General features: G+C 42.6%; 1 protein-coding gene across 5 annotated transcripts in view; it reads left to right on the forward strand.

Moving 5' to 3' along the window:
• The window catches only part of LOC112220251 (neuropeptide Y receptor type 1-like), a 44,390-nt gene that overhangs the window by 11,323 nt on the left and 7,831 nt on the right, over nucleotides 1-25,236 (forward strand). Inside the window, exons 2-8 of one of the 5 annotated variants that reach the window (XM_042302459.1) lie at nucleotides 1,992-2,102; nucleotides 2,550-2,660; nucleotides 3,220-3,347; nucleotides 10,355-10,944; nucleotides 11,096-11,337; nucleotides 12,638-12,784; nucleotides 16,254-16,470. In XM_042302459.1, the coding sequence (XP_042158393.1) occupies nucleotides 10,636-10,944; nucleotides 11,096-11,337; nucleotides 12,638-12,784; nucleotides 16,254-16,470 (915 nt within the window). In that variant the 5' untranslated portion in view covers nucleotides 1,992-2,102; nucleotides 2,550-2,660; nucleotides 3,220-3,347; nucleotides 10,355-10,635. Of the gene's footprint in view, nucleotides 1-1,991; nucleotides 2,103-2,549; nucleotides 2,661-3,219; nucleotides 3,348-5,221; nucleotides 5,348-10,354; nucleotides 10,945-11,095; nucleotides 11,338-12,637; nucleotides 12,785-16,253; nucleotides 16,471-25,236 lie in introns of those variants that run through there. The other 4 variants (XM_042302458.1, XM_042302460.1, XR_006079459.1 and 1 more) reach the window with 4 other exon arrangements.

The raw sequence follows: 25,236 nt of genomic DNA on the forward strand, positions 1-25,236 counted from the left end.
TGAGAAGGATGGTTTATTCTCCAGATCTTTAACCATTTTGTAGAACTTCTTGGGGTTAGACCCACAGAGGGAGAACTGCTCCTTAAAGTAATTAACTTTGGCCTTCCGGAGAGCCTGAGTGCACTTATTTCTCATTTGCCTGAACAAGAGCCAGTCAGCCTGAGTATGCGTGTGTCGAGCCTTTCGCGAAATGAAATTCTTGAGGTGGAGTAACTCTGCCAGATCACGGTCGAACCAGGGGCTCAACATGTTTTCAATTCTCATTTTATTTATGGAGGCGTGATTGTTAACAATACCACTGAAAATATAAAAAAAGAAGGTCCAAGCATCTTCGACAGAGCGGATCAAGCTGATTCAATACCAATTTACAGAGGCCAGGTCATGGAGGAAGGCTATGACAAATCAGGACAGGTCCTTTCACTGAGCAGCCATTATGAACACAGGCTGTAAAACAGTGATCACTAAGGTCAATACAGAAAACGCCAGACTGATTGACTAGAGCGTAAACTCACTTGGAGCCTGTTCTAGTGGGTACTATTCTATTAAACGGATATGATTGTCTGTCATGTATAATAGGGAATCATGTTAGCTTAAATTACATTTCTTACCTTACCGACTACACCTCACTTGGCACAGGTCTGAATCATCTCTGATTAGAGGGGCTAGATTAAAAGTGCTGCGGAGGTTGTGTGTCTGTGTCAGAGAGGGGGTTAGGTTGTTGACAAATATTTGGTTTGATCTTGAGCAGCCTGTCCTCAGTCTGCTGAATTATGTAAATATATGTGTGTGTATGTTTTAAGATAAAGAATGGTCTCTTATGCAGAGTCAGCGTGATGAGTGATCAGATGTGAAAGACAGTCAAACTCAATCAGGACAAATATGCTATGAATGTGACACACACACATACACACACACAGTCTTGTATAACTGACCCTGTGGGTACACATCATTCAGTCCCATTCAAAATCCTATTTTCCCTAACCCCTAACACTTAGCTTAACCCTAACCTTAACCCAAAAACCTAACCTTTACCCTAAACCTAACCCTAGCTACACACGCACACACACAGTTGACTCCCCTGATCTTGCTCTGCCTCAACCCTGTATGTACTACATCATCTGTACAATTGTGTTTTCCAGTAAGAGGGCCACTAGAGACAATGCTGAATTAACATAAAGAAGTATTAGAAGGGTTACATCATAGTGAAAGTACAGGAAGTAGCAAGAAGCACCAGGAAGTACACATGGCCTCTTGCCCCATATAGTAAAAGGTAGCGCATTATATGGGGAATATGCCTCAAGTGAAAAGTGGTGTACTGTATGGGGAGTAAGGCTCAAGCAGAAAGTAGTATTTTGCATGGGAATAGGGTGTCATTTGAGACTGTATTTCGGTCTACCTATTTCGGTCTACCTAAGGTACTACTGTATTACTACACAAAACCTATTCGTGCAGTAGTGACTATGTAGAGACTCATAGGGATTGTGTTATGAATGTGTAGTTTATGCACTACTCAACTAGAGTTTTGTAGTCTTTCCAGTAGAGGTTTTTGCTGTTTGATGTTGGTAGATGGAAGTAAATAAGTAGTCAAAACATTACAACTTTACTACACAGGCGCGGCATAATACACACTTGTACATGAAATAGGACAAATATAAGCACCCACCTAATTATTTATAGTTAATATTATTTTTCTTAAACGGTCTCTCTTAATAGTAATCAGGTACAGTTTTTACTACTTGATATTAGTAGTCACAACACTACAACCAGACTACACTGGCTTTTCGTGACCGCAGAAGAAGGCAAAACATCAAGTAGTTGATTGTTGTTATCTACTGTTTTTGACAATCCCGAATGTAGTCATCCTCATTATTTATCAAATGTTTTTTCTGTGTTGTCTTATGTGACCTCTGTTAGCAGATGATTAATAAGGGCTTATAATTGGTTGTCTCTTGTGCCTGTCTTTGGTTGTGCTTGTCTTTATTTTCTAAAAGGTTACGTTGTGAAGAAATGTGGCTGCAAAAAAAAGAGGAAGGATCTGAGGATAGTTATGTCAATGCTGAAGGAGGACAAGGCCTCAAAGGGATTAACAAAAGTGTAAATATGTAATGAATTTCATTTAAAAAATTGAAGTTATTATTGTGTTTGATAATATAAATACAGTTAGAAACTTGAGGAAATAACATGTGCAATAGTCGAGTAAACATTGACATATATTTTACTAAATTGTCTTGGGGATTTGAACCAGCAACCTTTTGGTTAGATGATACTTGCCTTCTCATTTTGAGATTAGATTGAGATGGCATAGGCAACTATTGTAGGTTTATCATTTGTTTATGTACAAGTTTTGAAAACGCACAGAAACCTGTTTATTTTCATACACTCTAGTCGTGGCTGCCCATAAGGTTATGGCATCACATTGTATTTAAAACATGGTTTATATATTATTGTTGTAATCAATGATTGCAGTATGGTTGTAATCCACTATTATTCTGGACTGAATCCTCCAAGGATTTACATTGGGAATCATTTATGCATATTGCCACCATCAGGAGGCGCGGTATGAACATCTCCCCTCCCCTCAACAACGCTCGAAGAAAGATGGCTGTGACAACTCCAACTGTTTTTCCTCCTGTCTCCTTTTTCTTTCTTCTGTTAAACAGGTAATGTATGTGGTGTACACAAGCACATGATCTATAGAAAATGTTAGTCTAAATGGTTGTCTGAGTGATACTTACCGTTTATGTATAAAGTTTAAATGTGTAAATTGATTTATAGCTCATCTGAGGTAATACTGTGGTTTTAGGCACTGTATGTCCCCATCCAAGTGTTCTATATTACAGTTGTATTTTGTAGAAAAATGATATGCTAATACTAAGCTAAATGCGCTAACGCTAGCCTGTCAAGTCTATAGGGTTGCTATTAGCTTAGTGGCTACCGTTAGCTTGCTCAGTTTTGAGATGACTGCATTGGTTTATGGTTTATTTAGCTAAAGGTTAAAACAGGCCTCCTTATGTGCATTTATTTTCATTAAAACAGTACATTATTGTTAACTTTTATATCATCGGAGTTTAAGATAAATATTGAGAAGGTTTATTTGGTAGTACAAGTCAATTCACAGTATTAGATAGCATGTCTATTTTAAATACAGAGGATGTATGTTACTGTACTTAAAGTACTTTCTAGTCTTTCACAGCATCTGGCGGAATGATTGTTTTCCAGGCTCAAATGTTATGGTTCCAAAGAACATCTGGAGGGCGGCCATGCAACCAGGCCAACAGTTCCACTGATGGCAAGAGCGCTGTTGGGTGCTTTTGATGTTGACATGTTGCTGAAAAGCAACCTGCGAGGTATGTACAGAGATTGTATAGACCAGGCCTGGACAATTATTTTCCATGGAGGGCCACATTAGAATAGATTTTTTTCATCACGGGCCAGAATCATACATGTGTAGGACTATGTTGACAGATATATCTACTGTAAATCATGTCCAGATATGCTACTTTATTTTACTTTTTTAACATGCAAAGAAATGAACCACATCCATGTTCTCCTTTTGGTAGGTATTTTCATTATTAAACATCAATGAACTACACGGAGGGAAAAGTACACTGTGCGTTCAGCACCACGGACAGAACTCTTGTTGACGAGTATGCACAAAAACACAAGAAAAAGAGAGCTCAGCATTATATTTAAACTACTCAATCAGTGTGAGGAGTGAAGTGTCTGATGGGCATTGACTAAAGCAGTGAAGTCAGGTATAGTTTCTGACGTCACCATGCGCAGGATAGGTGAGAGTCAGTAAGAGATGATCTGTGTTGGAAGGAGAGGACCAAAGCGCAGCATGGTACGTGTTCATACTTTTATTAACAAAACAACAAAGAGAACAAACAAAACCGAAACAGTTCTGTCTGGTACAGACACAAAACAAAAAACAACTACCCACAAGACACAGGTGGAAAAGGCTACCTAAGTATGGTTCTCAATCAGAGACAACGATAGACAGCTGCCTCTGATTGAGAACCACACCCGGCCAAACACAGAAATAGAAAACCGAACACAAAATCATAGAATGCTCACCCCAACTCACGCCCTGACCAAACCAAAATAGAGACATAAAAAGGATCTCTAAGGTCAGGGCGTGACACTGTGCCTTGACATGTTATATTTCATCACTGAAAATGTCTGTTCACATACATAGGTTGACACAAACAGTACAAACATCTTATAATCTTTGGAAAGTTTTGTTCATTGAGAGATGCATAGAACCTCGTCAGTGACATTGTTTTGAATAGTTCTCCAATCACTGCATCAGACTGACGATCGATAAGCTCAAGTTGCAGGTCAGTGGGAGCGTTATCCACATTGAAGGTAAAAGGAGAGGAAACCAACAGCATGTCATTTTCCAACACTTTGAAATCCTCAACACAACGAGAACTCGCTGTTCAAAGAATGCAGCACCGATGTATACTTCTCCCGCTGGTCATCTAATAGGGAACAGACAAACATTTACTACACAGACCGTGTCACTGTTCGTCTTGACAGACAAACATTTTCCAACAGCTCTTTCTTGTCGGGGCAAAGTTTTGCTGCATAGTCAATTAAACATTTTTTTAATGAATTCTCCCACTGCTTTTGCAGCTGAGAAAGCAACTCTTTTGATGCACTTGCCCTCTGCTCAGAAGACATATTCCTATTCTTCTCTGCATGCTTCTTCTGGAAGTGTTGTAGTCTTTCAAGACAGTGATGCTCTCTTTGCACACCAAGCACACAGCTTTCCCTGATACCTCAATGAGGTCAATTTCTATTCAACAAATTGAAGCTGTTAAAGGGATGGGTCACTTTTTTACACCTTTTAAAGTCAGATGGCTAAGAAAAAAACTATGGGTTACGGGGCAATTAGTGGCTATTTAAACAACTCTGAACCATAGATTACAGTTTTTCCTGGCCCATGGACTACTTTCAGGGTAGGGAACCATCTGACTGACTATGGTGTAAAAAAGGTAACTCCCTTTAACATCTTCAATTTGTTGAATAGAAATTGACGTCAACCCTGTTATGGGGTTCTCTTAATTGAATATTGCAAATAGGGCATTAATGGTCAATGATGTCTCATTCAACAGAATCTGATTAGCTTTTCACATAAAGGTTTTTTCATTTATTATATATATTTTTGATTTACGACCCCAACACCTAACTGTTCTATGTGCTCTTTATCTTCTAGTTGTTGCTTTCCCCCTACAAATGCTGTCATTAAGCGCTTCCCGGGTGCAACAAAAGGACAAGTGGGAACGGCTTACAACTGTAAAATGCCTGAATTAAGAAGCAATGAGAGAAACAAATAAAATGAATAGGATTAAGTTTAGTGTTTTGTGTTTGTTCTAATGTTTTATTACCATGATTACAAGTATCACTGAAATAATGCTTCTATTACATATACACTATATATAAAAAAGCATGTGGACACCCCTTCAAAGGAGTGGATTTGCCTTTGCCTGTCAGCCTTTGACAGGTGTATAAAATGGAGCACCCAGCCATGCAATCTCCATAGGAAACATTGGCAGTACAATGGCAGTAGAAGAGCTCAGTGACTTTTAACGTGACACTGTCATAGGATGCCACCTTTCCAACAAGTCAGTTCGTCAAATGTATGCCCTGCTAGAGCTGCCCCAGTTAAATGTAAGTGCTGTTATTGTGAAGTGGAAAGGTTTAGGAGCAACAACAGCTCAGCCGCAAAGTGGTAGGCCACACAAGCTCACAGAACGAGACCGCCAGGTGCGGAAGCCGTAGCGTGTAAAAATCATCTGTCCTTGGTTGCAACACTCATTAACGAGTTCCAATATTGCATCTGGAAGCAACGTTAGCACAATAACTTCGTCGAGAGCTTCATGAAATGGATTTCCATGGCCGAGCAGCCACACACAAGCCTAAGATCACCATCCTTAATGCCAAGCATTGGCTGGAGTGGTGTAAAGCTCGCCGCCATTGTACTCTGGAGCAGTGAATTTTTTTTATCTGGTATGATGTCATGCTTCACCATCTGGCAGTCCGACAGACAAATCTGGGTTTGACGGATGCCAGGAGAATGCTACCTACCCCAATACATAGTGCCAACTGTAAAGCTGGTTGGAGGAGGAATATTGGCCTTTGGCTGTTCTTCATGGTTCTGGCTAGGCCCTTTAGTTCCAGTGAAGGGAAATCTTAACGCTGCAGTTTACAATGACATTCTAGACAATTCTGTGCTTCCAACTTTGTGGCAACAGTTTGGGGAAGGCCCTTTTCTTGTTTCTGCATTAAAATGCCCCATGCACAAAGTTAGGTCCATGCAGAAATGGTTTGTCAACCCCATCAAACACCTTTGGGATAAATTGGAACACTGACTATGAGCCAGGCCTTAATCTCCCAACACCAGTGCCCAACCTCACTAATGGTCTTGTGGCTAAATGGAAGCAAATCCCCGCTGCAATGTTCCAGCATCTAGTGGAAAGCCTTCCCAGAAGATTGGAGGCTATTATAGCAGCAAATGGGGAACCAACTCTATATTCTTGTCCATGATGTTTGACAAGCAGGTGTCCACATACTCTTGTACATGTAGTGTATGTTAACACATATTGTTAACATGTATTGTGACATATAGTACCAGTCAGAAGTTTGGGCATACCTACTCATTCAAGGGTTTTTCTTTATTTTTACAGTTTTCTAAATTGTAAAATAATAGTGAAGTCATCAAAACTATAAAATTACACATATGGAATCATGTAGCAACCAAAAAAGTTGCCACCCTTTGCCTTGATAGCTTTGCACACTCTTAACCGGCTTCATGAGGTATTTACCTGGAATGCTTTTCCAATCGTCTTGAAGGAGTTCACACATGCTGAGCACTTGTTGGCTGCTTTTCCTTCACTCTTCGGTCCAACTCATCCGAGGAGGATAGAGAGGGAAGGAGAGGAGAAAAGGGAGAGGGGAGGGAGGAGAGGAGAGGAAGAAAAATGATGTTTATCCCAGAAGGGAGTTGTGAGAGATGATGGATATTTGCTTGATTATTGTATTCCGTTGAGTAAATGATGTCCACTCAACCCTCACCCCCCGCACACACATACGCTAGCAGAGGAGATTCGGTATTCTACCCTTTGAGAGAAAACACTCTGTGTCCTATACACTAGAAAGCCTGTGGAGACGCAAATGTTAGCGTGTATGTGAGTTAGTTGTTTATCCCAGCAGGGAGTTTTGGAGGTGATGGATGGAGGATATTTGCTTCATTATTGTCTTCTGTTGAATAATTTTTTTCCACTGAGTGACTCAACATCCCTCCCCAAACACACTCATACAGATTTTGTTTTCATGCTGCTCATCAATCCCTACCTGCTGCTCTAATAGAGTACCACAGTATGAGTCATAATACCCATAAAACCTAGTGGTCAAACAGGGAAATGGTTCCAATTAGTTTTTCCACCATTCATTTATCCCATAGGGGATTTTAGAAACACTTAAAATAAGCACTGTGTTTTGTGTAGGCTTACCCTGGCATGAAGTTTTGATAATCATGTAATTCTCTCTAGGACAATGACTTTTATCAATATATTCGCCTGTATTTAAAAATGAATAATGCCATGCTAATTTGCTGCTAATGTGGCTATCATAAAGACCTACAAATGCCATGACGATCTGGGCGAGACTGACATATTGAAGCAAATGTAAGACTCTCTGGATTAGTTATGTAATGTTAGCTAAATTTAGTAACAAATAAATTGGCTACATTTTTTAAAATTTGACAGTTCTGTCAACTGTCTTGTGCAAGTTTTAAATTGATCCAGTACCTGTTAGCAAAGGTATCATTTAGAGATGAAGTGCAGGACCTTGCAGGGATTTGTAGGTTAGCATGATGTCTACTTTGATGCTGATATTAAATGTTAATCACAAATAACCAGTCGCTTTCATAATGAGTTAGGGCAGAGGCGGTTAACTCATTAAGAAAGCGACTGGTCATTTGTGAGCAACATTCATAACACAGTAAAATGGCCCAGTGGAGACTAGCAAAACAGAAGAGATATTAGTTGTTTTTCCGGATTAGTGATATTGATATCTGTCTGTGGCAATGAGCTGGTGTCATAAGCATGATGTATTGTCTTTCAGAGTGGTTTTACTAAACAGCTTAGTCAAACCAGGACACCACTGGCCTGAGGAAGAGAGCAGAGTATGAACCAGATAAATTAGGAGGGAGGAACGTTCACTCTTTTGTGTGTGCGTGCAGGTGTGAGAGTACACATTCTTATGTGTGTGTTTGTATGTGCCCAAGCATGCATGTGTCTGTGTGTGTCTGCATGTGTGTCTTTGCACATGCTTGTGTGTTTGTGTGCATCCAAGCATGAATGCGTGTGTTATTCACAGTCAGTCTGTGTCTGGGAGCGCGTTGGTATTTTTAGAGAGGCCAGGGCTTTCAGACATCCCTGTCTGCTGCCAGATCAGAGAATATTACAGTCTATCTCTGTTCTACTATATATACTCTCTGTTGTCTAGCTATAGTTATACTGTTGTATATTCTACTACAACTGTCTAGACTAATATAATGAATCACACACACACATTCACACACAATTCTTTGAGGGTCACATTAAGCAATTTGTCTCTAATGTTTAATCTCGTCAGAGGAGCCAGTAATATTCAGTGAGACAGGCTGTATAATCACACTATAAACTTGAGGGCAGTGTGTGAGTCTGCGTCTGTTTCATTGTATGTGTTTGTTCCCAGTCTCTCTCTAGTCTCCCTCACCACTCCTTCTCTCGTGTGTTTGTTTCCCGTCCTAATTGGCAGTGTATTGCTGATTGCTTGACTACACACCTCATCTGAGCTGCACTCCCCTCTCATGCAAATGAGACAGAAATCTACTCACATTTTTTCTGTTACTGTAACAGGTTTTGTTTTAGTTTGTGTTTTTTGTTTTTGTGTGTGTGTGTGTGTGTGTGTGTGCAACCTGCTGGGAAAAAAACATTTAAAAGACATGAAGCAAAGTTCTGAGGAAGAAATGATGAGATGGTTATACTGGTGTGAGGAAGAGAGACAGACTGAGAGATGAAGAGTAAGAGAAAGACATTTGTAATGGCTTTATTCTTTTGAAACTTCTGTATGTTTACTGTTCATTTGTATTGTTTATTTAACTTTTGTATATTATCTACCTCACTTGCTTTGGCAATGTTAACACATGTTTCCCATGCCAATAGAGCCCCTTGAATTGAATTGAATGAGAGAGAGAGAGAGAAGCTGTAGTAATTGTCACAGAGAGCTGCGTTCCTGAAGGAAGAGAGAGATATAATTACATCCACCTCTCCTCTAATATCTTTCCTTGAGCTCTTCAACACTGACTAGAGATTTTCTGAATATTTAGTGGACATTTTAATATTTAGTGGACAATGAAAGCCTTTCCACCCTCTTCTTATCTTCTTTTCTCTCTACTTATTAGTTATTCCCCTCTTCTCTCTTTAATATCTTCTCTTTCTACTTATTAGTTTTCCCCCTTTTCTCGCTTTAATATCTTATCTCTACTTATTAGTTCTCCCCCTCTTCTCTCTTTAATATCTTCTCTCTTAATATCTTCTCTGTTTAATATTGTCACACCCTGATCTGTTTCACCTGTCCCTGTGATTGTCTCCACCCCCTCCAGGTGTCGCTTATTTTTCCCCAGTGTATTTAGCCCTGTGTTTCCTGTCTCTCTGTGCCAGTTCGTCTTGTATGTTTCCAAGTCAACCAGTGGTTTCCCGTTCTCCTGCTTTTTGCATTCTCCTTTTTCTAGTCCTCCCGGTTCTGACCCTTGCCTGTTTCTGGACTTTGTACCCGCATGCCTGATCATTCTGCCTACCTTGACCATGAGCCTTTTCTGCCACTCTGTACCTCCTGGACTCTGATCTGGTTTTGCCTGTCCATGACTATTCTCTTGCCTACTCCTTTGGATTATTAAACATTGTAAGATTCCAACTAGCTGCCTCATGTGTCTGCATTTGAGTCTCGCCTTGATAAATATATTCCCTCTACTTATTAGTTCTCCTCTCTTTTTCTGTTCTCAACTTTTCCCCTCTTCATTTTTCTAATCTTCTCCCTTCTCATACCTTCTCTGTCATCTAAACTATGTTCCCGCTTTTCTTTTTTCTAATTTCTTTTTTATGATCCTCTTGTCCTCCTCTTCTAATCTCATTCTCATCTTTTGTTCTGTCTTTTCACATTTTCTCATCTTCTGTACGTATATCTTCTAAGTTGTATTCACTTTTCCTCCACTCCCTCTATTCACAATCTTTTCTTACAGATTCTCTTATATTATACAGTAGATAGACTGAGATTATTTTCTATTCTCTTCCCTGTTTTACAGATAGACTTTGCTCCTCCTGAGCCAAACCAATCATATTGTCTCCATCAGACTGAGGGCTCAACGACTAAGAGTGATTAGCAGACTCGGAGAGACGATCACAGCGACTCTAACATCTTGACGACCAATCAGCCAACTGAGGAGGGTATAGAAGGACTATAACTGCCTGATTACCCAGTCACCCTGTCCCCTCTACACCCCCTTTAGCTCCCTCTAGCCCCCCATCAACTCCCAGGCTCTACCAGTAAGCTCCCTCTAACAGCCCCCAAAACGCTTATTCCACCATGACCAATAACAGCAGCTCCTCTGGCGTCTGGGAGAACTCTGATTGGTCAGAGTCAGCCCAGTGTCCACCCTCGGTGAGTGGAGCCACCTTCCTCATCGTGGCCTACAGCACGGTGATCGCAGTAGGGTTGCTAGGCAATGTGGGCCTGGTTTTCATCATCGGGCGGCAGAAGGAACTGCATAATGTCACCAACATTCTAATCGCCAACCTGTCCTGCTCCGACATCTTGATGTGTGTGGTGTGTTTACCTGTCACCGTCATCTACACTCTGATGGACCGCTGGGTACTGGGGGAGGCACTCTGCAAGGTGAGAACAGACTTTTCTTCCCAAAAAAAAAATCCTTGTTCAGAGTTCCTGTATCTTTGTTTGATAACCTTGCCATGTTTGTTTGTGTCCATAATGTGCCCTTTTCTCCTCCCTCTCTTGTCCCTTATTTATCTCCTCTCTTCCCCATCAGGTCACTCCGTTTGTACAGTGTGTGTCAGTGACGGTGTCTATTTTCTCCCTGGTGTTGATTGCGTTGGAGCGCCATCAGTTGATCCTGCACCCTACTGGCTGGTCCCCAGCAGCAGGCCACTCCTACCTGGCCGTAGGTCTCACCTGGTTGGTCGCCTGCTTCATATCACTCCCGTTCCTGTCCTACAACATTCTGACCGACAACCCCTTCCAGAACCTCACCCTGCCTGCCAACCCCTTCAGGTGAGTCAGTGGGTGTGTTCATAAATTCACTCTGATTTCAGAGCACTCTCGTCTGAGTGTGCCAGAGCGCAGAACTGATGAATTTACGAACACTCTGTTTATCATTCTCTCCCTTCCTCTCTCTCTCTCCCCCCCTCAATTCAATTTAAGGGCTTTATTGGCATGGGAAACATATGTTTACATGGCCAAACCAAGTGAAGTAGATAAAATGTGAAATAAACAATACAAAATTGTACAGTTAACATTACACTCACAAAAGTCTCAGAAGAATAAAGACATTTCAAATGTAATTTTATGTCCAAATAGTTAAAGTACAAAAGGGAAAATAAATAGTAAACTGCCTGCTACTCAAGCCCAGAAGCTAGGATATGCAAATAATTGGATATATTTGGATAGAAAACACACTAAGTTTCCAAAACTGTTAAAATAATGTCTGTGAGTATAACAGAACTGGCAGGCGAAAACCTAAGGAAAATCAATCCAGGATTTATTTTGAAATGGGGGTTTTTTGGGGGGACCCAGATTGCATTCCATATGGCTTCCACTAGCCATGAACAGTCTTTAGACATTGGTTCAGGCCTTTATTCTGAAAAATGAGGGAGAATTAGCAGTTTCAATGAGAGGCCAGTGGAAAGTCCCCAACCTGTTTGGTGCGCAATCCCGAGAGCGCGCCTTTCGTTGTTTTTCTTTTATATTGACGACGCTATTGTCCGGTTGAAATATTATAGATTATTTAGGCTAAAACAACCTGAGGGTTGATTATAAACATCGTTCTACATGTTTCTACGAACTTTACGGATACTATTTGGAATTTGTCTGCCTCTTGTGACCGCATTTGAGCCATTGGATTACTGAACAAAATGCGCCAACAAAATGGAAGTTATTGGATATAAAGAGGGACTTTATACATTTATTGTGTAACTGGGAGTCTTGTGAGTGCAACCATACGAAGATCATCAAAGGTAAGTAATTATATTGCTATTTCTTAATTTCATGACTAATCTACTTGGCTGCTAACTGTTTAATGTTTTGTGTGCTGAGCGCTGTCCTCAGATAATCGCATGGTTTGCTTTCGCCGTAAAGCCTTTTTGAAATCTGACACGGCGGCTGGATTAACAACAAGTTAAGCTTTATTTTCATGTATTGCACTTGTGATTTCATGAAAGTAAAATATTTATAGTAATTTAATTTGAATTTGGAGCTCTGCAATTTCACTGGAAGTTGTTGAGGTGATCCACTGATTCATAAATTACGTTTGGTCTCACTCTCTCTCTTGCTCTCCTTCCCTCTCTCTCCTCAGAGACCATGTGATCTGTTTGGAGAAATGGCCAACTGAAAGACACCGTCTGGCCTACACCACCTCCCTGCTGCTGTTCCAGTACTGCCTCCCTCTGCTACTAGTGCTGCTCTGCTACCTCCGCATATTCCTACGCCTACGTCGACGCAGGTGACACACACACGCGCATGCTCGCACAGACAGACAGACAGACAGACAGACAGACGCATGCTCGCAAGCACAGACAGACAGACAGACAGACGCATGCTCGCAAGCACAGACAGACAGACAGACAGACAGACAGACAGACGCATGCTCGCAAGCACAGACAGACAGACAGACAGACAGACAGACAGACAGACGCATGCTCGCAAGCACAGACAGACAGACAGACAGACAGACAGACGACATGACAGACGCAAGCACAGACAGACAGACAGACAGACAGACAGACGACATGCAGAAGCACAGACAGACAGACAGACGCATGCTCGCAAGCACAGACAGACAGACGACATGACGCAAGCACAGACAGACAGACAGACAGACGCATGCACAGACAAGACAGACACAGACAGACAGACAGACAGACAGACGCATGCTCGCAAGCAAGCACAGACAGACAGACAGACAGACAGACGCATGCTCGCAAGCACAGACAGACAGACAGACAGACAGACGCATGCTCGCAAGCACAGACAGACAGACAGACGCATGCTCGCAAGCACAGACAGACAGACAGACAGACAGACAGACAGACGCATGCTCGCAAGCACAGACAGACAGACAGACAGACAGACAGACGCATGCTCGCAAGCAAGCAGACAGACAGACAGACAGACAGACGCATGCTCGCAAGCACAGACAGACAGACAGACAGACAGACAGATGCATGCTCGCAAGCAAGCACAGACAGACAGACAGACAGACAGACAGACGCATGCTCGCAAGCACAGACAGACAGACAGACAGACAGACAGACGCATGCTCGCAAGCACAGACAGACAGACAGACAGACAGACAGACGCATGCTCGCAAGCACAGACAGACAGACAGACAGACAGACGCATGCTCGCAAGCACAGACAGACAGACAGACAGACAGACGCATGCTCGCAAGCACAGACAGACAGACAGACAGACAGACGCATGCATGCGCGCACAGCACAGACAGACATGCATGCTCGCAAGCACAGACAGACAGACAGACGCATGCTCGCAAGCACAGACAGACAGACAGACAGACAGCGCATGCTCGCAAGCACAGACAGACAGACAGACAGACAGACAGACGCATGCACGCAAGCACAGACAGACAGACAGACAGACGCATGCTCGCAAGCACAGACAGACAGACAGACAGACAGATGCAGACAGCACAGACAGACAGACAGACAGACGCATGCATGCTCGCAAGCACAGACAGACAGACAGACAGACAGACAGATGCAGACAGCACAGACAGACAGACAGACAGACGCATGCTCGCAAGCACAGACAGACAGACAGACGCATGCTGCACAGCAGACAGACAGACAGACAGACGCATGCACGCAAGCACAGACAGACACATGCACGCAGACAGACAGACAGACGCATGCATGCTCGCAAGACAGACAGACAGACGCATGCATGCTCGCAAGCACAGACAGACAGACAGACAGACAGACAGACAGATGCATGCTCGCAAGCACAGACAGACAGACAGACAGACAGACAGACAGACAGACAGCATGCTCGCAAGCACAGACAGACAGACAGACAGACGCATGCATCGCAAGCACAGACAGACAGACAGACAGACAGCATGCATGCTCGCAAGCACAGACAGACAGACAGAGATGCATGCTCGCAAGCACAGACAGACAGACAGACAGACATGCATGCTCGCAAGCACAGACAGACAGACAGACAGACAGATGCATGCTCGCAAGCACAGACAGACAGACAGACAGCATGCATGCTCGCAAGCACAGACAGACAGACAGACAGACAGACGCAGCAAGCAGACAGACAGACAGACAGACAGACAGACAGACGCATGCTCGCAAGCACAGACAGACAGACAGACAGACAGACAGACAGACAGACGCATGCTCGCAAGCACAGACAGACAGACAGACAGACGCATGCATGCTCGCAAGCACAGACAGACAGACAGACAGACAGACGCATGCACGCAAGCACAGACAGACAGACAGACGCATGCACGCAAGCACAGACAGACAGACAGACGCATGCACGCAAGCACAGACAGACAGACAGACAGACGCATGCACGCAAGCACAGACAGACAGACAGACGCATGCACGCAAGCACAGACAGACAGACAGACGCATGCACGCAAGCACAGACAGACAGACAGACGCATGCACGCAAGCACAGACAGACAGACAGACGCATGCATGCAAGCACAGACAGACAGACAGACGCATGCATGCTCGCAAGCACAGACAGACAGACAGACAGACAGACAGACGCATGCATGCTCGCAAGCACAGACAGACAGACAGACGCATGCATGCTCGCAAGCACAGACAGACAGACAGACGCATGCATGCTCGCAAGCACAGACAGACAGACAGACGCATGCATGCTCGCAAGCACAGACAGACAGACAGACGCATGCATGCTCGCAAGCACAGACAGACAGACAGACGCATGCATGCTCGCAAGCACAGACAGACAGACGACATGCATGCTCGCAAGCACAGACAGACAGACAGACAGACAGACGCATGCATGCTCGCAAGCACAGACAGACAGACAGACAGATGCATGCATGCTCGCAAGCACAGACAGACAGACAGACAGATGCATGCATGCTCGCAAGCACAGACAGACGGACAGATGCATGCATGCTCGCAAGCACAGACAGACAGACAGATGCATGCATGCATGCTCGCAAGCACAGACAGACAGACAGACAGATGCATGCATGCTCGCAAGCACAGACAGACAGACAGACAGATGCATGCATGCTCGCAAGCACAGACAGACAGACAGACAGACAGATGCATGCATGCTCGCAAGCACAGACAGACAGACAGACAGATGCATGCATGCTCGCAAGCACAGACAGACAGACAGACAGATGCATGCTCGCAAGCACAGACAGACAGACAGACAGACAGACAGACAGACAGACAGACAGACAGACAGACAGACAGACAGACAGACAGACAGACAGACGCATGCATGCTCGCAAGCACAGACAGACACACACACGACAGTCAAAGATTTGTCAGATTAATGAGTTAGTGAATAGTCAATAATAGTATGCCTACTCAGACGCAGGTAATACATCAGGACAGGAGTCAATGAATGGTAGTCAATGAGTGGCCAATGATGAATAGGTGAATAAAAAATGAATGGAGTAATAGTCTAAGGATCATCAAAGAGGATAGACAATGAACAGTTAATGAATAAATAGAAATGTTAATGAAATTAGTAAGTACCTGGTAAAGTATGGTTAAATCCCATCCATTTAGTCCATTCTGGTGGCCACCCATTGATCAAACAAAATTACAACAACAGATACACATAGAACAAATAAACAGACTAAGAAAACAGAAGCAAAAGTAACTGGAAAAGTGTGGAATACTGTAAATCCCATCCTTTCCTGTGTTTTTCCCATCCAGGGACGTGGTGGAGCGGAGCCGGAAGGCCCGAGGAGCCCAGAGGATCAATGCTATGTTGGCGGCCATCGTTGCCGCCTTCGCCCTCTGCTGGCTGCCGCTCAACGTGTTCAACACGATATTCGACTGGGACCACCAGGCGCTGCCCGCCTGCCAGCATGATGCTGTGTTCTCCGCCTGCCACCTCACCGCCATGGCCTCCACATGTATCAACCCTGTGGTGAGTGAAGTTTAGTTTAGGTTATTAGTATCCACATTAGCTCCTGCACATGCAGCAGCTACTCTATCTGGGGTCCACATAAAAGGTACAAATATATGACAAAGTGCAGAACAGTTATAGACAAAGACATTAAATATAATTAATAATAATAACAAAAACATAAACAAATCAAAATAAGAGTTATAAATTGGATAGACACTAACAGAACAAAAATATTATTTACACACTATTCATATATACATATTCATATTATTGTATACAGTTAAATGAGATGTTTAGAAAGAGGAGAGGCTCTAACAATGTTGTTTTTTTAAAGCTAAATGTGCTTTTTGCCTGAGTAACGTCTGGTGGCAGAGCATTCCACGATGACATGGCTCTATACATTAAATCTGTTTTGTGTTTGGGTACAGTGGAGAAACCCATAGTAGTGTGTCTGGTGGGTTATGTACAGTACCAGTCAAAGTTTGGACACACCTACTCAAGGGTTTTTCTTTATTTTTACTATTTTCTACATTGTGGAATAGTAGTGAAGACATCAACACTTTGAAATAACACATGGAATCATGTAGTAACCCAAAAAATGGTTAAACAAATCAAAATATTTTTTATTTGAGATTCTTCAAAGTAGCCACCATTTGCCTTGATGACAGCGTTACACACTCTTGGCATTCTCTCAATCAGCTTCATTGAGTAGTCACCTGGAATGCGTTTCAATTAACCTCACTGGGGTATGTGGGACGCTAGCGTCAACAGCCAGTGGAACTGCAGGGCGCCAAATTCAAAACAACAGAAATCCCATAATTAATATTCCTCAAACATACAAGTATTTTACAACATTTTAAACATACTCTTGTTGTAAGTCCAGCCACAGTGTCCGATTTCAAAAAGGCTTTATGACGAAAGCACACCAAACGATTGTTAGGTCAGAGCCAAGTCACAGAAAAACAGCCATTTTTCCAGCCAAAGAGAGGAGTCACAAAAGCAGAAAGAGATGACACTCATAGGACTTCATGTTACACAATACATGTATGTTTTGTTCGGTAAAGTTCATATTTATATCCAAAAATCTGAGTTTACATTGGCGCTTTATGTTCAGTAGTACCAAAACATCCAGTGATTTTGCAGAGAGCCACATCAATTTACAGAAATACTCAAAATAAACATTGCTAAAAGATACAACTGTTATGCATGGAATTTTAGATCCACTTCTCCTTAATGCAACCGCTGTGTCAGATTTTTAAAAAACTTTACAGAAAAAGCACACCATGCAATAATCTGAGTACAGCGCTCCGAGACCAAAACAACCCAAACAGATATTCGCCATGTTGTGTAGTCAACAGAAGTCAGAAATAGAATTATAAATATTCACTTAGTGCCTTGCAAAAGTATTCGGCCCCCTTGAACTTTGCGACCTTTTGCCACATTTCAGGCTTCAAACATAAAGATATAAAACTGTATTTTTTTGTGAAGAATCAACAACAAGTGGGACACAATCATGAAGTGGAATGACATTTATTGGATATTTCAAACTTTTAACAAATCAAAAACTGAAAAATTGGGCGTATCAGACCACTGCAAATCTACCAAGACCTGGCCGTCCCTCTAAACTTTCAGCTCATACAAGGAGAAGACTGATCAGAGATGCAGCCAAGAGGCTCATGATCACTCTGGATGAACTGCAGAGATCTACAGCTGAGGTGGGAGACTCTGTCCATAGGACAACAATCAGTCGTATATTGCACAAATCTGGCCTTTATGGAAGAGTGGCAAGAAGAAAGCCATTTCTTAAAGATCCATAAAATCCATAAAAAGTGTCGTTTAAAGTTTGCCACAAGCCACCTGGGAGACACACCAAACATGTGGAAGAAGGTGCTCTGGTCAGATGAAACCAAAATTGAACTTTTTGGCAACAATGCAAAACGTTATGTTTGGCGTAAAAGCAACACAGCTCATCACCCTGAACACACCATCCCCACTGTCAAACATGGTGGTGGCAGCATCATGGTTTGGGCCTGCTTTTCTTCAGCAGGGACAGGGAAGATGGTTAAAATTGATGGGCAGATGGATGGAGCCAAATACAGGACCATTCTGGAAGAAAACCTGATGGAGTCTGCAAAAGACCTGAGACTGGGACGGAGATTTGTCTTTCAACAAGACAATGATCCAAAACATAAAGCAAAATCTACAATGGAATGGTTTAAAAATAAACATATCCAGGTGTTAGAATGGCCAAGTCAAAGCCCAGACCTGAATCCAATCGAGAATCTGTGGAAAGAACTGAAAACTGCTGTTCACAAATGCTCTCCATCCAACCTCACTGAGCTCGAGCTGTTTTGCAAGGAGGAATGGGGAAAAAAATTCAGTCTCTCGATGTGCAAAACTGATAGAGACATACCCCAAGCGACTTACAGCTGTAATCACAGCAAAAGGTGGCGCTACAAAGTATTAACTTAAGGGGGCTGAATAATTTTGCACGCCCAATTTTTCAGTTTTTGATTTGTTAAAAAAGTTTGAAATATCCAATAAATGTCGTTCCACTTCATGATTGTGTCCCACTTGTTGTTGATTCTTCACAAAAAAATAGTTTTATATCTTTGTTTGAAGCCTGAAATGTGGCAAAAGGTCGCAAAGTTCAAGGGGGCCGAATACTTTCGCAAGGCACTGTACCTTTGATGATCTTCATCAGAATGCACTCCCAGGGATCCCAGTTCCACAATAAATGTTTGTTTTGTACGATAATGTCCATAATTTGTCCAAATACCTCCTTTTTGTTAGCGCGTTTAGCCCAGTAATCAAAATTCATGAGGCGCGATCAATAGGTGCAGACAAAGTCAACAAGTTCCATTACAGTCGGTAGAAACATGTCAAACGATGTATCGAATCAATCTTTAGGATGTTAACATAAATCTTCAATAATGTTCCAACCGGAGAATTCCTTTGTCTTTAGAATTGCAATGGAACGCAAGCTAACTGTCACGCGTGGTCAGCTCATGTCTCTCTGGCAGACCTCTGACTCAATCCCCTCTCATTCGTCCCCACTTCACAGTAGAAGCCTCAAACAAGCTTCTAAAGACTGTTGACATCTAGTGGAAGCCTTAGGAAGTGCAATATGACCCCATAGACACTGTGTATTCGATAGGCAATGAGTTGAAAAACTACCAACCTCTGATTTCCCACTTCTTGGTTGGATTTTTCTGCAGGTTTTTGTCTGCCATATGAGTTCTGTTATACTCACATACATCATTCAAACAGTTTTACAAACTTCAGTGGTTTCTATCCAAATCTACTAATTATATGCATAATCTAGCAGTTTAATTTGGGCACGCTTTTCATCCAAAATTCCCAATGCTGCCCCCTACCCTAGTGAAGTTAACAGGTGTGCCTTGTTAAAAGTTAATTTGTGGAATTTCTTTCCTTCTTAATGTGTTTCAGCCTATCAGTTGTGTTGTGACAAGGTAGGGGTGGTATACAGAAGATAGCCCTATTTGGTAAAAGAACAAGTCCATATTATGGCAAGAAGAGCTCAAATAAGCAAAAAGAAACAACAGTCCATCATTACTTTAAGACATGAAGGTCAGTCAATGCGGAACATTTCATGAACTTTGAAAGTTTCTTAAAACCTCTTTGGGATATGCTAGTGTCCCACCTGGCCAAAAGCCAGTGAAAATGCAGAGCGCTAAAATTAAAATAAATTACTATAAACTCATGAAATCACACATGCAAGATAGCAAATTAAAGCTACACTTGTTGTGAATCCAGCCAACATGTCAGATTTCAAAAAGGCTTTTTGGCGAAAGCAAACGATGCTATTATGAGGATAGCACCATAGTAAACAAAGAGATGCATATTTCAACCAGGCGCGACACAACGGAAATGTAAATGTAATTCATGCCTTGCCTTTGACAAGCTTCTTTTGTTGGCACTCCAATATGTCCCATAAACATCACAAATGGTCCTTTTGTATCGATTAATTCCATCGATATATCCAAAATGTCCATTTATTTGGCACGTTTGATCCAGAAAAAAAACGGTTCCAACTTGCGCAATGTAACTACAAAATCTCAAAAGTTACCTGTAAACATTTCAAACTACTTTTGTAATACAGCTTTAGGTATTTTTTTTACGTACATAATCGATAAAATTGAAGACGGGATAATCTGTGTTCAATACAGGAGGAAAACAAACTGTAGCTAGCTTTCTGGTCACGTGCATCTATCTAACAGTACACTTCAAGTGACCCTCGTTCAAGATGGCCGTACTTCATTACACAAAGGAAAAACCTCAACCAATTTCTAAAAAGACTGTTGACATCCAATGGAAGTGATAGGAACTGCAAGAAGGTCCCTTAGAAATCTGGATTCCCAATAAAAGCCCATTGAAAAGAGTGACCTCAAAAAACAATCTGAATGGTTTGTCCTCGGTTTCGCCTGCTAAATAAGTTGTTATACTCAGACATGATTCAAACAGTTTTAGAAACTTCAGAGTGATTTCTATCCAAATCTACTAATAATATGCATATCTTATCTTCTGGGGATGAGTAGCAGGCAGTTGAATTTGGGCATGCATTTCACCCGGACGTGAAAATACTGCCCCTGTCACCAAGAAGTTAAAGTGCAGTTGCAAAAACCAGCAAGCGATATGATGAAACCAGATGTCATGAGGACCACCACAGGAAATGTATAGTTAGCTCTGCTGCAGAGGATAAATTCATTAGAGTTAACTGCACCTCAGATTGCAGCCCAAATAAATGCTTCAGAGTTCATGTAACGGACACATCTCAAAATCAACTGTTCAGAGGAGAATGCGTGAATCAGGTCTTTATGGTCGAATTGCTGCAAAGAAACCACTACTAAAGGACACCAATAAGAAGAAGAAATTTGCTTCGGCCAAGAAACACAAGCAATGGACATTAGACTGGTGGAAATCTTTCCTTTGGTCACGATTCCAAGTTTGAGATTATTTTTTTATCATTGTGAGACGTAAAGTAGGTGAACGGATGATCTCTACATGTGTGGTTGTCTCCGTGAAGCATGGAGGAGGAGGTGTGACGGTGGGGGGGGGCTTTGCTGGTGACACTGTCAGTGATTTATTTTGAATTCAAGACACACTTAACCAGTATGGCTACCACAGCATTCTGAAGATATAGGTCATCTCATCTGGGTTGTGCTTAGTTGAACTATCATTTGTTTTTCAACAGGACAATGACCCAAAACACAGCTCCAGGCTGTGTAAGGGCTATTTAACCAAGAAGGAGAGTGATGGAGTGCTGCATCAGATGGCCTGGCCTCCACAATCACCTGACCTCAACCCAATTGAGATGGTTTGGGATGAGTTGGACCGCAGAGTGAAGGATAAGCAGCCAACAAGTGCTCAGCATATGTGTGAACTCCTTCAAGACTGTTGGAAAAGCATTTCTCATGAAGCTGGTTGAGAGAATGCCATGAGTGTGCAAAGCTGTCATCAAGGCAAAGGGTGGTTATTTGAATCTCAAATATAAAATATATTTTGATTTGTTTATCACTTTAGTTACTACATGATTCCATGTGTTATTTCATAGCTTTGATGTCTTCACTATTATTCTACAATGTAGAAAATAGTAGCAGTTAAGAAAAACCCTTGAATGAGTACGTGTGTCCAAAATGTTGACTGGTACTCTGTCTGTTTGAAGTGAATGCAAATAGATTATACAAGTGGTTTGGCATTTTCAACACAAAAATGTGTCTTAAAAAGACTAGAAGAGAAAGCAGTCTCCTCAACTCAACCGTGAAATACTGTCGTGCATTTTTGTTGATGTTAGTTCTGTGTGCAGTTATTAAGGGAAAGGCGTGCTGCTTTGTTTTGAGACAGCTGCAGCTTTGCTAGGTCTGTCTTCGCTACACCGGACTATATTACCAGACAGTAATCAAGATGGGACAAGATCAAATTCTTGAACAATAGTACAGTTGATCTTGGTGTCAAAAACGCAGAACAACACAGACATACCTCTCATCATCTTCACAACAACTTTGTCAATATGACTTGACCATGATAACTAACTATCCAATGTTACTGGAGTGTGGGAGTCTCTGGGTGGAGTGTGGGAGTCTCTGGGTGGAGTGTGGGAGTCTCTGGGTGGAGTGTGGGAGTCTCTGGGTGGAGTGTGGGAGTCTCTGGGTGGAGTGTGGGAGTCTCTGGGTGGAGTGTGGGAGTCTCTGGGTGGAGTGTGGGAGTCTCTGGGTGGAGTGTGGGAGTCTCTGGGTGGAGTGTGGGAGTCTCTGGGTGGAGTGTGGGAGTCTCTGGGTGGAGTGTGGGAGTCTCTGGGTGGAGTGTGGGAGTCTCTCTGGGCAGAGTGCTGACTTCTCTTGGTGGAGGGCTCTCTGGGTGTGATGTTCTTATTTGCTGGCTTCCCATAGGCCGGATGCTCTTAGTCTTTCTTCACATTTTGGCCATGTACTTTAGCACCTTTGCTAAGACGTTTGCACATCACCAGTTTAGGTGGACATGGTCTTGCATGAGGTGAGGGTGGATGTCTTTGTGGTGTGCCAAAAAGATGTTAGATCTTAGTGCACGTTTTCTTGAGAGCTCTGAGTTTGTTTTCTAAAATAATATTGAATGGCACATTGCAGCACGGGAGAAGAGATTAAATTATAATTATTGCAGATGAGTTTCTGTGGCCATATTGGCTATTTCTTCCATAGCTGGGGCCACACGTCCTCTCATGTTCTTTAGGTCGTTCGTTCCAGTGTGGATTTTTTATTGTCTTCGCTCCTATTAAACTGTCCTCTGAAATTATTTTGAGGGCACTCTAGGGTGTGGGGCACCATATTTTTCTCACCTCCATATCAGGTAGTAGTTCTCTTCCCATAGATGTTTCTGTTGTAGTCACAGAGAATGACTCCAATCCCAGGTTGTTCTTGGAGCGTTGGTGGGAGTGTTGGTTGAGCTAGCAGAGGTGGTAGGGAGGTTGTTATTTGTTGGAGAGGGATCTGAGGGAGGAGGGTTGGTGTTGGGTGGAGAGGGATCTCCTGGAGAGCTGGTATGGGATGTGTGGAGTGTGGAGTGTGTGGCGCACAGTGGGAGGTGGGCTGGGGTTTGTGACCCTGGCTAGCTGCTCCTTCAGAGTCTGTATGGCATCCTCTGTTCTTCAGGTCCTTTTTTACTTCTAAAAGCTCTTCTCATCTCCTCCTTGATCTCCTCTACTTTTCTCATTGTCACTGTCTTCATTTTTTATTTTACCTTTATTTAACCAGGTAGGCTAGTTGAGAACAAGTTCTCATTTGCAACTGTGACCTGGCCAAGATAAAGCATAGCTGTTCGACACATACAACAGAGTTACACATGGAATAAACAAACGTACAATCAATAATACAGTAGGAAAATCTATATACAGCATGTGCAAATGAGGTAGGATAAGAGAGGTAAGGCAATAAATAGGCCATGGTGGCAAAGTAATTACAATATAGAAATTAAACACTGGAGTGGTAGGATGTGCAGAGGATGAATGTGCAAGTAGAGATACTGGGGTGCAAAGGAGCAAGATAAATAAATACAGTATGGGGATGAGGTAGATTGGATGGGCTATTTACAGATGAGCTATGTACAGGTGCAGTGATCTGTGAGCTGCTCTGACAGCTGGTACTTTAAGCTAGTGAGGGAGGTAGGAGTCTCCAGCTTCAGATATTTTTGCAGTTCGTTCCAGTCATTGGCAGCAGAGAACTGGAAGGAGAAGCGGCCAAAGGAAGAACTGACTTTGGGGGTAACCAGTGAAATATACCTGCTGGAGTGCGTGCTACGGGTGGGTGCTGCTATGGTGAACAGTGAGCTGAGATAAGGCAGGGCTTTACCTAGCAGAGACTTGTAGATAACCTGGAGCCAGTGGGTTTGGTGATGAGTGAAGCGAGGGCCAGCCAACGAGAGGGCATACAGGTTGCAGTGGTGGGTAGTATATGGGGCTTTGGTGGCAAAACGGATGGCATTGTGATAGACTGCATCCAATTTGTTGAGTAGAGTGTTGGAAGCTATTTTGTAAATGACATCGCCGAAGTCGAGGATCGGTAGGATGGTCAGTAGTGATGCTGGACGGGCGGTCAGGTGCGGGCAGCGATCGGTTGAAGAGCATGCATTTAGTTTTACTTGCATTTAAGAGCAGTTGGAGGCCACGGAAGGAGTGTTGAATGGCATTGAAGCTCATCTGGAGGTTAGTTAACAGTGTCCAACGAAGGGCCAGAGGTACAGTGCCTTGCGAAAGTATTCGGCCCCCTTGAACTTTGCGACCTTTTGCCACATTTCAGGCTTCAAACATAAAGATATAAAACTGTATTTTTTTGTGAAGAATCAACAACAAGTGGGACACAATCATGAAGTGGACTGACATTTATTGGATATCTCAAACTTTTTTAACAAATCAAAAACTGAAAAATTGGGCGTGCAAAATTATTCAACCCCCTTAAATTAATACTTTGTAGCGCCACCTTTTGCTGCGATTATAGCTGTAAGTCGCTTGGGGTATGTCTATCAGTTTTGCACATTCCTCCTTGCAAAACAGCTCGAGCTCAGTGAGGTTGGATGGAGAGCATTTGTGAACAGCAGTTTTCAGTTCTTTCCACAGATTCTCGATTGGATTCAGGTCTGGACTTTGACTTGGCCATTCTAACACCTGGATATGTTTATTTTTGAACCATTCCATTATAGATTTTGCTTTATGTTTTGGATCATTGTCTTGTTGGAAGACAAATCTCCGTCCCAGTCTCAGGTCTTTTGCAGACTCCATCAGGTTTTCTTCCAGAA

Source organism: Oncorhynchus tshawytscha, linkage group LG20 (assembly GCF_018296145.1).
Source record: "Oncorhynchus tshawytscha isolate Ot180627B linkage group LG20, Otsh_v2.0, whole genome shotgun sequence".
NCBI classification, from domain to species: domain Eukaryota; kingdom Metazoa; phylum Chordata; class Actinopteri; order Salmoniformes; family Salmonidae; genus Oncorhynchus; species Oncorhynchus tshawytscha.